General features: G+C 43.7%; 1 protein-coding gene across 2 annotated transcripts in view; it reads left to right on the top strand.

Annotated features, from left to right (window-relative positions):
* The window catches only part of LOC104954834 (lysine-specific demethylase 4A-like), a 22324-nt gene that overhangs the window by 5470 nt on the left and 3720 nt on the right, over window positions 1-13134 (top strand). Inside the window, exons 6-19 of one of the 2 annotated variants that reach the window (XM_010782019.1) lie at window positions 2894-2943; window positions 3042-3145; window positions 3247-3384; window positions 3517-3734; window positions 4189-4355; window positions 4463-5112; window positions 5564-5671; window positions 5861-5978; window positions 6142-6317; window positions 6805-7018; window positions 7429-7508; window positions 8863-8918; window positions 10662-10770; window positions 12395-12586. In XM_010782019.1, coding sequence (XP_010780321.1) covers window positions 2894-2943; window positions 3042-3145; window positions 3247-3384; window positions 3517-3734; window positions 4189-4355; window positions 4463-5112; window positions 5564-5671; window positions 5861-5978; window positions 6142-6317; window positions 6805-7018; window positions 7429-7508; window positions 8863-8918; window positions 10662-10770; window positions 12395-12586 — 2380 coding nt within the window. Of the gene's footprint in view, window positions 1-2893; window positions 2944-3041; window positions 3146-3246; window positions 3385-3516; window positions 3735-4188; window positions 4356-4462; window positions 5113-5563; window positions 5672-5857; window positions 5979-6141; window positions 6318-6804; window positions 7019-7428; window positions 7509-8862; window positions 8919-10661; window positions 10771-12394; window positions 12587-13134 lie in introns of both variants that reach the window. The other variant, XM_010782018.1, reaches the window with a different exon arrangement.

Below are 13134 nucleotides of genomic sequence, written 5' to 3'. Positions count from 1 at the left end.
CCGGACGCTTGAAACGGCACAAGGCCCGAAAACTGCCTGTGCATGAGGCACATAGGCAATGAAATACGTTCTTCAAGTCCGACGGACGTGAACATTCCTGGGCAACGGTACGAAGAAACATTCGATGTGCTCAGCATATAGGAACGGTAAAATCTTACTTGTTGAGTCCCTCAGATCTAGGATGGGCGAGTCCCACCGCCCTTTTTCTTCCTTACCTTTGAAGTCACGTGAGTAGGAACGCCGCCGGGCTGTTGAGATGGGGTCCACAGGCTCGATTGCACCCTTGGGAGTAGCGAAACTGCAACTCCCGGGTTTTCAGGGCGACTTCTTTTGCCCGGGTCCGCTTATGGTGGCTCAGTGTTTGACCAGGCTGAAGGCTGGCATCGGAACTGAAGCTTGTACCCTTTGGGTTAAGGTGGAAACCACCCAGGGGTCTGAAGCTTGAGCTAACCCAGTAAGTTGAGCTGCCTGCTGGGAGGAAATACAGACCGACAGCCGGCCCCCAGACCCTCAGTACCTTGCCCCCCGTCTGGAGGCTCTGGGGGGGCCCCCCCCCCGCGCATGTCTCTGCGAAGAGCCTGAAAACTGTTGCCCTGGTCTTGACTAGCGTTGGACCGTCCGTTCGAGCCACCTTTACGGCAGCTTTTGATCGAACAGCTCCCCCGGCTCACTAGGACAAGCACGGAGAGTCTCCTGACAGTGACTCTGACAAGGAGTGGCCACCAAACCCATGCGCGCCGCCTGGCATCGTAAGCCTTGTGGTGAGCAGTGACCCGACATTGGGGTGAGGCACCTGGCTCCGACCTCAGAGCTTCCGTCAGGCGGGAAACTAAGGGAAGCAATGGTATGGCTCAACAGCCGGCATGTGGTCAAGGCCGACTCTTGCCGCATGGCCTGCCAGGGTCAGCCATCGACGAAAGACGGGAAAGAGCCTTAGTGTCCCTCCAGCCAATGCACTGTAACTCCCTCAGATACTCACAAGAGGGAGGAACGGTAAAGGCAGCGGCGTGCCAAAGTGCGCCTGAAGGAACGCACTGGAGGCTCTGTTTCGGGCTGCTGCGAGCTACGTGCCATGCGAATTGACGGTACCCATGGAGCCGTCCTCTGCCCCCTTCTGAGGATCCATGAGCTGAGGTACAGGAGCCAGGCCCAGAAGCATGGGATGGGCCCTCCCCGTCATACTCCTTAAATTGAGTGGCTGAAGCTGCCATCGAGAACACATCGTCATCTAGAACCAGCTCAGCCATGGGTGGATTGGGTGCAGCGACGTGCTCTGTACTGGCACCAGAATGGAGAGCCAAGAGGAGTGACTTCATCTGGGCTAGGTCAGTAGTCAGTAGGTCCACCCTGGAGGACAGCCTATCAGGCTTAGTCCTCTTCTTGGGCGGGACACCCGCAGCCTCTGCAGCCCGACGCCTAGGATGGGTAGGTTGGGCTCGAGTCAACTGTGCAGGGTGAAGGCCACCCTCAGTCAGTAGTTCAACATCGGCTAGTCTAGCAGCTCTTACCGCACGAGGCATGGTGATTCAATCCATGCACGGGTCCTCCGAAAGACCCTCCCTCAGATGCTCGAGGCCAAGAGGGGCAAAGGTAATGGCCATCCTCTGGTTGAAGAGGAGCCATACAGGTGTTACAGCCGTTAAACATAGCGACAGTACCAATGAGAAAAACTCCAGACTAATTGCTGCTGGCAGCTTAAGTCAGTCTGAGCGAGTGCACTCAGCTGACTGTGAATAACTGGGCCAGGAAACAATATCCGCCGTGGAGGGGATTGAGCACAATAGTAGTTAGCGTGAGCACTCTGCTAACTGGGGTGAGACAAAAATGAAGTCAGTTAATGGTATATATGCCGTGAGAGGAGAGTGGGAATACTCTCTCCACTAGCGCCGCAGCGAGTTAACTTTGAGCGAGAACACTCTGCTAACTGAAGATGGAACGGGTATTAAACCAACTGTGTGCAGTGAGAGGGGAGCAGAAACACTCTTCACTAGCACTGTAGCAAGTTAACTGAGCGAGAGCAATATGCTAACTGAAGATGGAACGGGTATTAAACCAACTGTGTGCAGTGAGAGAGGAGCAGAAACACTCTTCACTAGCGCTGTAGCAAGTTAACTTTGAGTGAGAGCCCTCAGCTAACTGGAGGATGGAACAGGAACCAATTGTGCGCTGTGAGAGGGGAGCGAAGACACTCTTCACTAGCGCCGTAACAGTTAGCTTGAGCGAGAGCACTCGGCTAACTGGAGGATGGAACAGGTAAGGAGCCAAATGTGTGCAGTGAGAGGGGAGCGGAAACGCTCTCTTCACTAGTGTAGTAACAAATTAGCTTGAGCGAGAGCACTCGGCTAACTTGGACACAATTATCTCATTAGCTTGAGAATAGATAGCACAATCAGCAATAAATGGTAGCGATCTCGCCGACTGACGTGCAGGAGCGTCCGCTCTTTACCGGTCCGGATCTCCTGGGGTCCGAGCGGTGAACACTGCGGTCCCCTCCCTTGGGAGGGCCGACAGCTCGTCGCAGGGTTTGGAGGGCGAGCGTTTTCTAGCCCGCAGCTCAGATCGAGACGATCACAAGGCTACAGGTAGCGATGAGCTAGAATCAAATTTTTCAGTAAGCTAGCTTGGCTTCTACTCGGTAGTAACCTGTGCAGTGAGAAGATGGAAAAAGGATTGAACTCGTCGACAACACCGGAACTTATGCCTCCCGGGGTCATCCGAGGTCACACGTGACTTTGTTGATATAAATATTCGAGCTGCGCGCAAGACAGAAGATATTTGATGCTAAGCACCTCCTCTGGCGGTCAGTAAGGATGACATAGAACACACTTCTAACTTTATAAATACTTGTATAATCAGTTTCGGTAATTCAGAAGTCTTATCTGAATATGTGCAGGTACTGTGTTCCTCCAGAGCATGGGAAGAGATTGGAGCGTTTGGCTAAAGGTAAGAGACAAACGCAGTATTTTCTGTTTTTGCATATAGTATAGACCATTCTTTATTAACCCGGCCTTTTAACACCCGTCTGCCCTCTATTCTTCAAGGTTTCTTTCCTGGTAGTTCCCAGAATTGTGAGGCCTTTTTGAGGCACAAGATGACTCTCCTCTCGCCCTCTATTCTGAAGAAGTATGGCATTCCTTTTGAAAAGGTGGGAGGAATATCATATGTTTTTGCCCTTTTATACATACTGTACAAGCCAAATGTATAACCTGCAGTCTCTAATATACATATTTTTTACCTTTCCTGAAGATTACTCAGAGGGCTGGTGAGTTCATGATAACATTTCCCTATGCCTATCACGCTGGCTTCAACCACGGCTTCAACTGTGCAGAATCCACTAACTTTGCAACAGAGAGATGGATCGAGTACGGCAAGCAAGCAGTTTTGGTGAGGACCGCTCAAGGACCGCATAGAAAACCCACTTCGAATAAGACGTTATTAGTTAGAAAATAATGTATGTATAGTCATGTAAACATCATAATTTGAATCGCAACCTTTTTGTGCTCTACTTCTCTTTAGTGCTCGTGCCGCAAAGACATGGTGAAGATTTCCATGGATGTATTTGTAAAGAAATACCAGCCGGAACGCTATGAACAGTGGCTGGCAGGAAGAGATGTGGCCCCCATTGACCACACACGGCCCACCCCAGAGGCCAAGGAGTTCCTAGGGGACCTTACTGACATCACCTGCAGCAGTAACTCCATGGAGAGCTGTGGGGAGGATGGAGAGCGGAAGAGGTGGGTTTATTCTACAGAAGAGAATGTCCTTGTTTATATGTGTATTTGTTTAAATGGTGTAAGTGTTAAAGTACAAAACTAGGGTGATTTAGTAATCGCGGTTAATTTGCACTCTCTGTTGGGAAAACCCATGAACATCTCAGTATTCTTGCATAATAGTGTATGGTTATTACAAAATACTAAACACACCTGAACTTTAGAACGGCTTTTAAACACAAAAAAATACAATATAAAATGCTGAATTCCAGTTACTCTTAGATTATGGACCAAATAACAGCAGAGCAAATCGGTACTAATCACTCTAGACAAATAATAAACTTCTAATAATTAATATCTGTTTAATTTTAGAAATAACATTTTTGTTGTAGGAGGTATTTGTCAAAGTTTCAGTTACTGTAAACAGATAAATAAATGGTGTTTCTAACACTATCCTGTGCCTCTGTTTGGTCCTCAGCGCTACACACAGGATAGAGACAAAGAGACACAGAGTTTGTCTGGAGGTGCCTGAGGAGGTTGTTCCTAAGGATGAAGATGAGGAAGATGTGGAGCAGTATGGGAAGCGTCCCAGACTAAGCCTTATACCGCCACGTACTATGTCACAAGATGGCAAGAAAATGAAAGGTATTGTCACCTTGTTTCCTGTATGTCTAGACCTCCTAAAAGTTGTTTTATTGTATAGTTTTTTTCTCTTCCACTTCCTAAACAATGATCTCTTATTTACTTTGCAGGCCCACCCAAGCTGGTTGTCACACCAACCAAGCTCACATTATTGGATCCATTTCACAGAAGTGATGTTGTGCGTGCCCCACACTATTCGAAGACTCGTGCTCCTGCTATCTCGTCTCAGTCCCAGCCCAGAAACGGACATCTGTCAGCTTCACCTTCGTGGACAGAAGCCACCGCTCAGCCTTCACGCAAAATGGGAGTAGCCAGCCTGCTCTTCCACAGGACTCTGGATCCTAAAGACACTCTCCAAGTAAAGAGCTACACTCTGGTGAAGCAGCAGCAGCAGAAGCAGCAGCCTCACACACAGCTGCAGGTGCACAGCTACGCCCGAGTGCATCAGTCCAGTCACCTCCAGCACAAAACCTGTACACCATCAGTCGCTCAGAGCCAGCCCTTGCCTCAGGCACCGGGCTGCGAAAGAACAGAGCCACAGCCAGAATCCAAGATGATTCTTACCAAAGCAGCAGTGAATGAATCAGAAGCACTGGGTCTTGTGGAGCTGGACCAGAAGGAAGAAAAACCTGAGGTATCAATCACTGCTGAGCCTCTGGCTGAACTGAAGCCCACTATCAAGACTGTTTCCTCTCTGCCTCTAACACAACTTAAAGAGTTGAGCAAAAAAGAGATAGAGGCCCCTAAGAACAAGCGAAAGGTATGTTTGTTTGTCATTTCACTTTGGTATTCTTTAGAGCATGCATTTAACAGAAAACAACAAACTTTTCATTCTTGGCTCTCTGTGCGCACGTATGTTTCTAACACCTAATGATCTAAAATAACTAATTTCTACTTTTCATAAAGGTGTGTCTTTTCTTAATAATACAATTGTTCATGTAGATACTAAAACTGGAAGGGGGGAAAAAAGTGGCAAGACTTTTTGGTGGCTCTGTACTGGTGCATTTTCCTTGCATGTTTCTCGCATACTCCACTCTGTGACCTCAGCATTACTACTAATTATATTAGACACTTTACACATTTTATTAACACCTTACTAATCTAGCACAACAATTCTTGGTGAGCTTTCTGTTGGCAGGCTACACGTTAACAGGCATTGATTAAAAGGTCCGCCCTGAATGTTCAATGTTATTTATGCTGTTCATATACAGAGTAAGCAATCCCCCCTTGAAGATATTGGCATTATCATCCTGAATGACACCATTTCTGTCAGCAAACCCGTCCAAGCTGAGGTGAAGGTGATCCCTCGGATTCAGCATGTAAGTATTTACAAGATGCTCCCAAATCTTAAAAAGACCCAGTATTAATATGGAGATGTATGCATAGGAGTACAGAGCTCCCAATATGTCTGCAAATGGGCTTACAGCTGATCCTATGTGCAGCGCTACAGATGCAGCATAATCCTTGTTTTGAAGTTTTGCCTTGCTATACACTTGTTGCTCCAGCAGGTGTCAGAAGAGCAGTCGTACTGCAAGTCAGTTGTGAAGAAGCTGCTGCAGCAGCAGGCGCAGCTCTGTAAACTGCCCCGTAATCACCCTCTGTTCAAGGAGGAGCACAGTGACAACGGTACGCACTTGTTTCGTTCATAATTTAGTAGTAATTGTTATGTTATGTGGTTACAGGTTACCTAGTAGTCATCATATTTTGTCTTTTTTTGTTTTGTTTCTAATGCTGCCACAATCTTAATTCACACTCATGTCTTACCTTCTTGTTATCGTCCTATCTGTAGATGATTATATAAATGAGGAGTTTGAGCAGGAGGAGACCGAGGAGTGGGCGAAGCCGCTCACCCAGCTGTGGCAGTGCCGGCCGCACAACCCTCAGGCAGAGAGAGAGTTCAACAAGAGCATGGGCAAGAAGGCGCCCTACTGCTCCATCTGCCTGCTCTTCCACACCTACCATCAGGTCACTACTACAAGCATGTTGTGCTTTTAGGAAGTTAACTGTCGGTTACAGTTCTTATTAATGGATATTCATAGTCAGCATTTCATGAATAATTGTCATTTATGACAAACCGCCTCTGGAAAGACAAATATGAAGGTGTTAAAATAGTGCGATAGAATAATTTGAGTTGAACATAGATGTCTTTATTTACTACTTTACCTAAATTGTTGTTATATCTGTCGTAGAAAGTTATGATTTGTAATTGTTGCTTATTTGCAAACAACTTGTATATGATATAAATATATATATAGTTAAATATTACTTAAAAAATAACTCTTATCGTTTCTTAGTGAAACAAATGTCTCATTGTAATATATCATTTTTGTTAACACAATTGTGCATTGTTTCATCACTAAACGGGTTTGAATGTGTGTTGGACAGTTCTAACTGAGGAAAGCATCCATCTGATATTCCCAAAACAAGCCTCCTTTTTTCCCCTACCCTGTAGTCTGAGTCCAGCAGTGGGGGTTCCAGCGGGGCGTTGGTGAATCGTCCAGGCAGCCGCCAGTTTTCCAAGCCACTCATCCCTGAAATGTGCTTCAACACACAATCTAGCAAGACGAATGATAACGGGGAGGGCCAGCTGTCCAACCCTCATATAGCCGAGGACGGGACCAGCCGGCTGGTCACCTGTGCTCAGTGCTGCGTCCGCGTACATACCAGTAAGCATCTGTTAGGAACACTTCAGGGGATGTTAAGTCAAATATATCTTACATTTAGTCATTTTGGTTTTCCTTAGGAAATACAAATCTCAATTGGTTATTCTTAAAGATACTGCTTGGCACCAAAAATGTATTCTGGATAAATATGCAAACGCAATAAATGAATCTGCTGGAAACTCTAACACAGCATAGAGCCTTACCTACAATTCATTATTTGGTTAAATGAAGTGTCATTAGTTGAGTAAAAGTTTTTCTTATTATAATTGCTGCGGTATTTTCCAATGATGTTTTTTTTGGGTTAGCCTAGTTTGGTTGTTCTGTAGCCTGATGACTTTTCTTTCCTGTAACCAAATATAAACAAAACCTTGGAGGGAAATGCATAATGTGAATTTGTGACACTTTCTGTTCAGGTTGCTATGGCGTGTCGGGGGATGGAGCAGAGCTAGACGACTGGCTGTGTGCCCGCTGTGATGCAGGAGCCACCACTGAGGTTAGTTTCTTTTGGCTGCCTATAGTAGATGGTCATTATTTTGATTCTTATCATTTAAATACTCAAAACAGTCAACCCATCCAAATACAGCTGCAGAGTTGTTGTTTCCCTATGGGAGGTGGCTTTGTATCATACAAATGCTGTTTGTTTAACATCAACAACAGAGTGTTACTGTCGGGAAGTCTAGCCTTATGGATTATAATTTAATTCAAGCACAGTGAGAAAATTGGTTGGAAAAGTGTAGCGAAATGTGACTAATGCACAAATGTTTTACCTATATTTTAGTAAAAAATAAGAATGAATCAATTTACTCGGATATGTATTTAAAAGCATTGGCCTTTGCAGGTGTTTGTTTTTCTAATGTCAAATAGTGAAACCACATGGTGGCACTGGAGGGTTTTTTTTAATTTGGAAGAAACGGCTGTTTCTCTTCCTCAGATCAGAGAGCAGTGCGAACAGTTTGCAGTGATCAGTATGGAATAACACAGGAACACTTCAATATTCCCATGCAGGGAAATGAAATGAATGGCAGCTGAGAGGATGATGGCAACTTTGATTTACTGCAGATGTTTGGTTTGCTTTTTAAATCCATCAAACAGATGTTTGGGCATGTGCACCCTGTTTCTAAGGCTCATCCAGTCTCTTTAACTCAGTCGTCATTTTAGTCAAAGCAAAGTAAAACACATAATGACCCTTTACTGACCTTATGTGGATTAATAGTTACAGATCCCTACCACAGCAGCTTTTGGCACACTCATACACACTTGGCTCTGTGTGCTACCGCCTCCTTTGTTCTGAGCTGGCGACGGTGTGTTCTTCCTTTCTGTGTAATTGTTTGGGGAATTTTTTATTTTTTATCTTTGTGTGATATCTGTGAGGAAAGACTAGAACGGTTATAACAGGATTTAGATTAGTTTAGATTGTCAGCAGGCCGAACCGGTCTGTTCACTTCATACCTTGACACAGCTAACTTCTGGTTATTGATAACTGCCACCCTGCAGTCAGACTGTTACGATTACACAACTGCCATATCAGCTACACAGTGGTTTTGTGATAAGGATTAGACTGAGCTTTACACAGCTGATACCATTCATTCAACAGAGGGAGGGGTCTTTGTTATCTCCAGTTTAAGCTATTGATAATACAGAGCATTATATATCCAAAAGTCAAGATGATATTGCATGTGATATAGATCAGGGGTTCCCAAAGTGCAAAAAATGTGTTGACAGGGGTCGCCAGTCTCTGGCACTGTTATTTTTGGGGTCGCGGGCTGAAACGTTTGGGAACCCCTCAGTTGCGTGATCAATAATATATCTAAGAAAAAATCGCTCATGGTTTGTGTTTCTTCCCCTAGGACTGCTGCCTTTGTTCCCTGAGAGGCGGTGCTCTGCAGAGAGCCAACGGTGACAAGTACGTGATGGCAGCAGACAAAAGAGCTTACGCAGTATAAAGCTGTATTTGTGCTGCATTACAGAAACTACACAACTTTACAAGTTAACTTAATATTGATGCTAATATGAGCTGGGTACTAGTTTAAAACAATGAAAAATGAAATACGTTTGACAATATTGACCTTAATGTGCACAAGTGTACAAAACGGGGGTCAGTCTTTTGTGGTAACAAGCTAATTATTTTTGGGATAAAGGGAGTTTGGTTTTATGGAACTTTTTTTCAACCCTGGTGAAGCATGAGTGGAAGTGTGTGTTGAAGAGCCTTTGCTTCTCCTTAAAGATTAAGGATCTTAAAGAAATGTAATGTAATGTAGAAAAACATTTTTCGCTAACGAGGTCTCACATTTCCTTTTTTCTAAGACATGTCCAGTTCCTTTTTCATTAGAATGTCTTCATGTTCAGTCGTAAACGTGTCAAAGCAAAGGCAAGAAGAAAAAGCAATCACAGGATTTATGATGTTTACAAAACAGTGCAGACATGCTCGTATTGGTTGGTACACAACAGATTGTCAACCATGTTTACCAGTTTCTCTCCTTTGACCTCATTAAGTTTGTTTCTTCAGTCTGTAACTGCTGGAAATCCATCTGATGGATCAAGCCCCTCAAGCTAAATACACGTTTTAATTGCAAACACACAGAGTAGAAGTGTGTGTTAGTGTGTGTGCAGGTGTTACACTCTCTCAGCCTGCGGTTACACTTGGAGTAAGTGAACATCAGTTTAAATGTCAGGAAACACGTTAACACAGAAGCGAGACGTTTTCCTGTACACACCGTTTCTTATACCAATATGGGACTTCCTATTTTTGTGCAGACTTATCCACTTTATCACTCTTTAATCGATTAGCATCCGCTGGTATTAAAGGGGCTCTTACAGACCAGACCATAATACAATTATTTTGTATAAGATGGATTTTAAATTGATGGTATTTATCTAAGCACTTCAAGTTACAACATGAAATGCCATGGAAAATAAAGATAATGTTTTTTATTTTTTTAATCTCCAGTGACTGATTATTTTCAAACACACTAGGAGAGAACAATGTTTTCTTTCCGTTCTAGTCGAGTTCAAACAAGTTAAGCGAATGGTTTTTGCTCAAATATAATCGAGGAGGTTATCTCCAAAGTGTTAATTGTCATGCCAATCCATCATGCTGATGGCCATCTCCATGACAACTGTGAGAATAAAACCTGCTGAGGCGGAGGGCCTGAGAGATGCTGCTAACAGCTCTAGTCAGAAAATGGACATTGAAAAGCTCATTTCTGTTGTCAAACTACTGTTTTCAAAAGTAAATAATTATCTTTCATGACTGTTTGTTCAAATACAAAAAGAATGTATTGGAATATTGATGTCACATTTCTAAAAAAATTTTTTAGCTGAAGACAATCTTAATTTAAAAAAACAACAACAATTGATTATACCAGATTGTTAATAATCATGCATTTTATTTATTGAGGCGCCTTTCAAGGCTCTCAAGGTCGCCGTACAAGATGCAAAACACCAGCAGAAAGGTGGTGTGACGAAAAATGATCAGGGTGGAAATGCCAATGTGAAGAGATATGTTTGCTCTTTTAATCCCAGTCCAATTCCTACTCCAAACCTAATATTTACTTTGGTAACCACGTTGTTGAATGTGTGCTCTTCCAGCAAGATTGCATCCTGGACATTGAACTGTTTGTTCTGAAACCTCTTATTTGTCTTTCAGGTGGGTTCATGTGCTGTGTGCCATCACTGTGCTGGAAGCTCAGTTTGTCAACGTAACTGAGCGAGGACCCATCGACCTCTCCACTATCCCGGTGACACGCTTCAAACTGGTAAGCCTCCGTCAGTCACAGTGACAGCGGCCTGACTGCCTCTACAGGGCGTGAAGGTCATGCCTGATAATCGTTGACCTAAGTTTCTGTTTTAAAGTACTTCCATAGATTTATTTATTGACAAAGGCCAACTCATTGACTGTGAAACATGCGTCATGGAGCACGTAGTAATGCCAGCTCCTGGTAAAGGCAGAGACATCACTGAGGTGATCTTTAACGTGAAGCTGTGCACATTGGAAATGACATATGGGCCACTACTACAGCTATGCACACTCTTCAAATAAAAGCATCTGGGTCTGGAGGTTTATGTCAATATGGAAGCAGCGGGAAGACGGCTCTATTCTGTCTACCTCTGTCCGCCCACAACCAGATATATTATGAAGATTAACGACAGGAGGAACGTGTTTCTATATCCACTCGATTTTCTGAATATCTCCTCATCGCCCGCAATGTCCTTTGTGTATCATAACATTACGGTGCACCATGCGTCATCTAACGCTGTTCTTCAGCCGTATTGTGTTCCATTTAACGTCCATATATGATTGAGAAAATGACTTGAATGAACCTTACCCACTTTTATCCCCTACTATTCCTCGAGTGATTTAATAATTAAATGTCTGGAGTTAAGTACTTGTTCACAAAAGTTAGTAAATCTCTAGATCGGGACAAGATTTTCCATGATGTACAGTCATTACATCTATCAATGTACCACAACAATGTTTTTGAATTCAAGGGCCAGAATTTATCCAACAAACTGGGCTCATAATTGTTATTATTAATCTCATAATACATCTATGAGGTCAAATTAAGACCAATTATAAAATATGCCACTATTATACTTAATTGAATGTGCTTTATGTGTTGAGTCAAATGCTTTAGATGTGGCAATATTTATCATGAATTATTGTTTTAATAGGGCAATATACAAATATCTTGATGATAATCAAATTGATTACATTAACTGTTTTCTTTCTCACTTTTATTATAATGCCTAATTATACTTCATGGTTTTGACTACTAAACCCAAACACAGATCGGGTCGTGGAGTTTTGTTCTCATGGCATGTGTTGGTGGTTGTCACCGTGGAGACACAGTCAAGCCGAGTGGAACTGCCATGGCGCCAGGCGGCGGTCCTCCTGACTGAGTTTAACTTCTTTATCTTGCCCTTCATGTTTCTAAAAGATGTTTCCATGGTGATGAAGCGATGTCATTCCGACCACATTGTGGTTTATAATACACAGGATTTGATCTTGATGTGAAAGGAAGACAGTATGCTTCTTGTGAATGAGTCGCATGCAAAAACATTGACATAAATGTGGTCCTTTCTTCACAATGGATGTCCTTGTCTCCATTGTTATAGGTTTTAGATGTACTTCTAAATAAGCACATATGATGTCAGAACCCATTAAAATATCCAAAGGAAGTTGTGTCATTTCCCTCCTTACATACCTGTGTTCCAGTTGGTGTCTGGGTCTGCCTTACCCTCAATTTGATTTCTTTCTCCCTCTCATCCTCCCCTTGTTTCCTCTCTCCTCATTTCCTTCCCCTGTACTTCCTTTGCTTTAACTCGTCCATTAATCTGTTCCCTCGCCATACTTTTTTTCTTTCTTTGTCGCTCTTGTAGAAGTGTGCATATTGCAGGAAGCGGATGAAGAGGGAGGTGACGGGCTGCTGCGTGCAGTGCTCCCACGGGCGCTGCTCCACGGCGTTCCACCCCACCTGCGCTCAGGCCGCCGGCAACCTCATGCACCCTGAGGACTGGCCCTTCACCGTCTTCATCACCTGCCAAAGACACAAAACGCCTGCCATACCCGAGGTAACCACCAGAAACACAGTTACACTCGTAGTAAAGAATAGGGTTCGAAAGATCACATCATTTCTACTGCTGTTAACTTGTGAAGCTTTTTGTTTAAATATGTATTTGTGTGCTTGAGGACAAAGGGTTAATTGGTTGCTAACCCTATGAGACACTTTCTCTTTTTGCTCTGTGTCTGGTGTCACTGCTTAGCTTGGATAAGGTTGTTTGGATAAGTAATAAGTAAGTAAGCCAAAAAAAGGAACTGCAAATATTATCCCCCCCAAAAAAGGATAATGATTGATAGTGTCTTAGATGCTCCCATTCCAAGAAGAGCACTAAGCTTGAACTGAAAAGAAAGGTCATGTTTGTGTTTTTCTCAGTTCTGCTGGTGAACAAGGTTCCATGTAACGATGATTTCTACAGCAGGAAGGCGTCATGCCCAAACCACGAACTTAATATAATATGGTGTCGACAAGCCTCGACACGAGTCCTCACAGTACACTTGAAAAATGCAAAAAGAAACCAGACTGTCTGCACCTGACGATCATTCTGGCACCAATTCTAGC

Source organism: Notothenia coriiceps, unplaced genomic scaffold, assembly GCF_000735185.1.
Source record: "Notothenia coriiceps isolate Sejong01 unplaced genomic scaffold, NC01 NC01_scaffold00024048, whole genome shotgun sequence".
NCBI lineage: Eukaryota > Metazoa > Chordata > Actinopteri > Perciformes > Nototheniidae > Notothenia > Notothenia coriiceps.
Note: the sequence above shows the minus strand (reverse complement) of the source record. Positions and strands in the feature narration are given on the sequence as shown.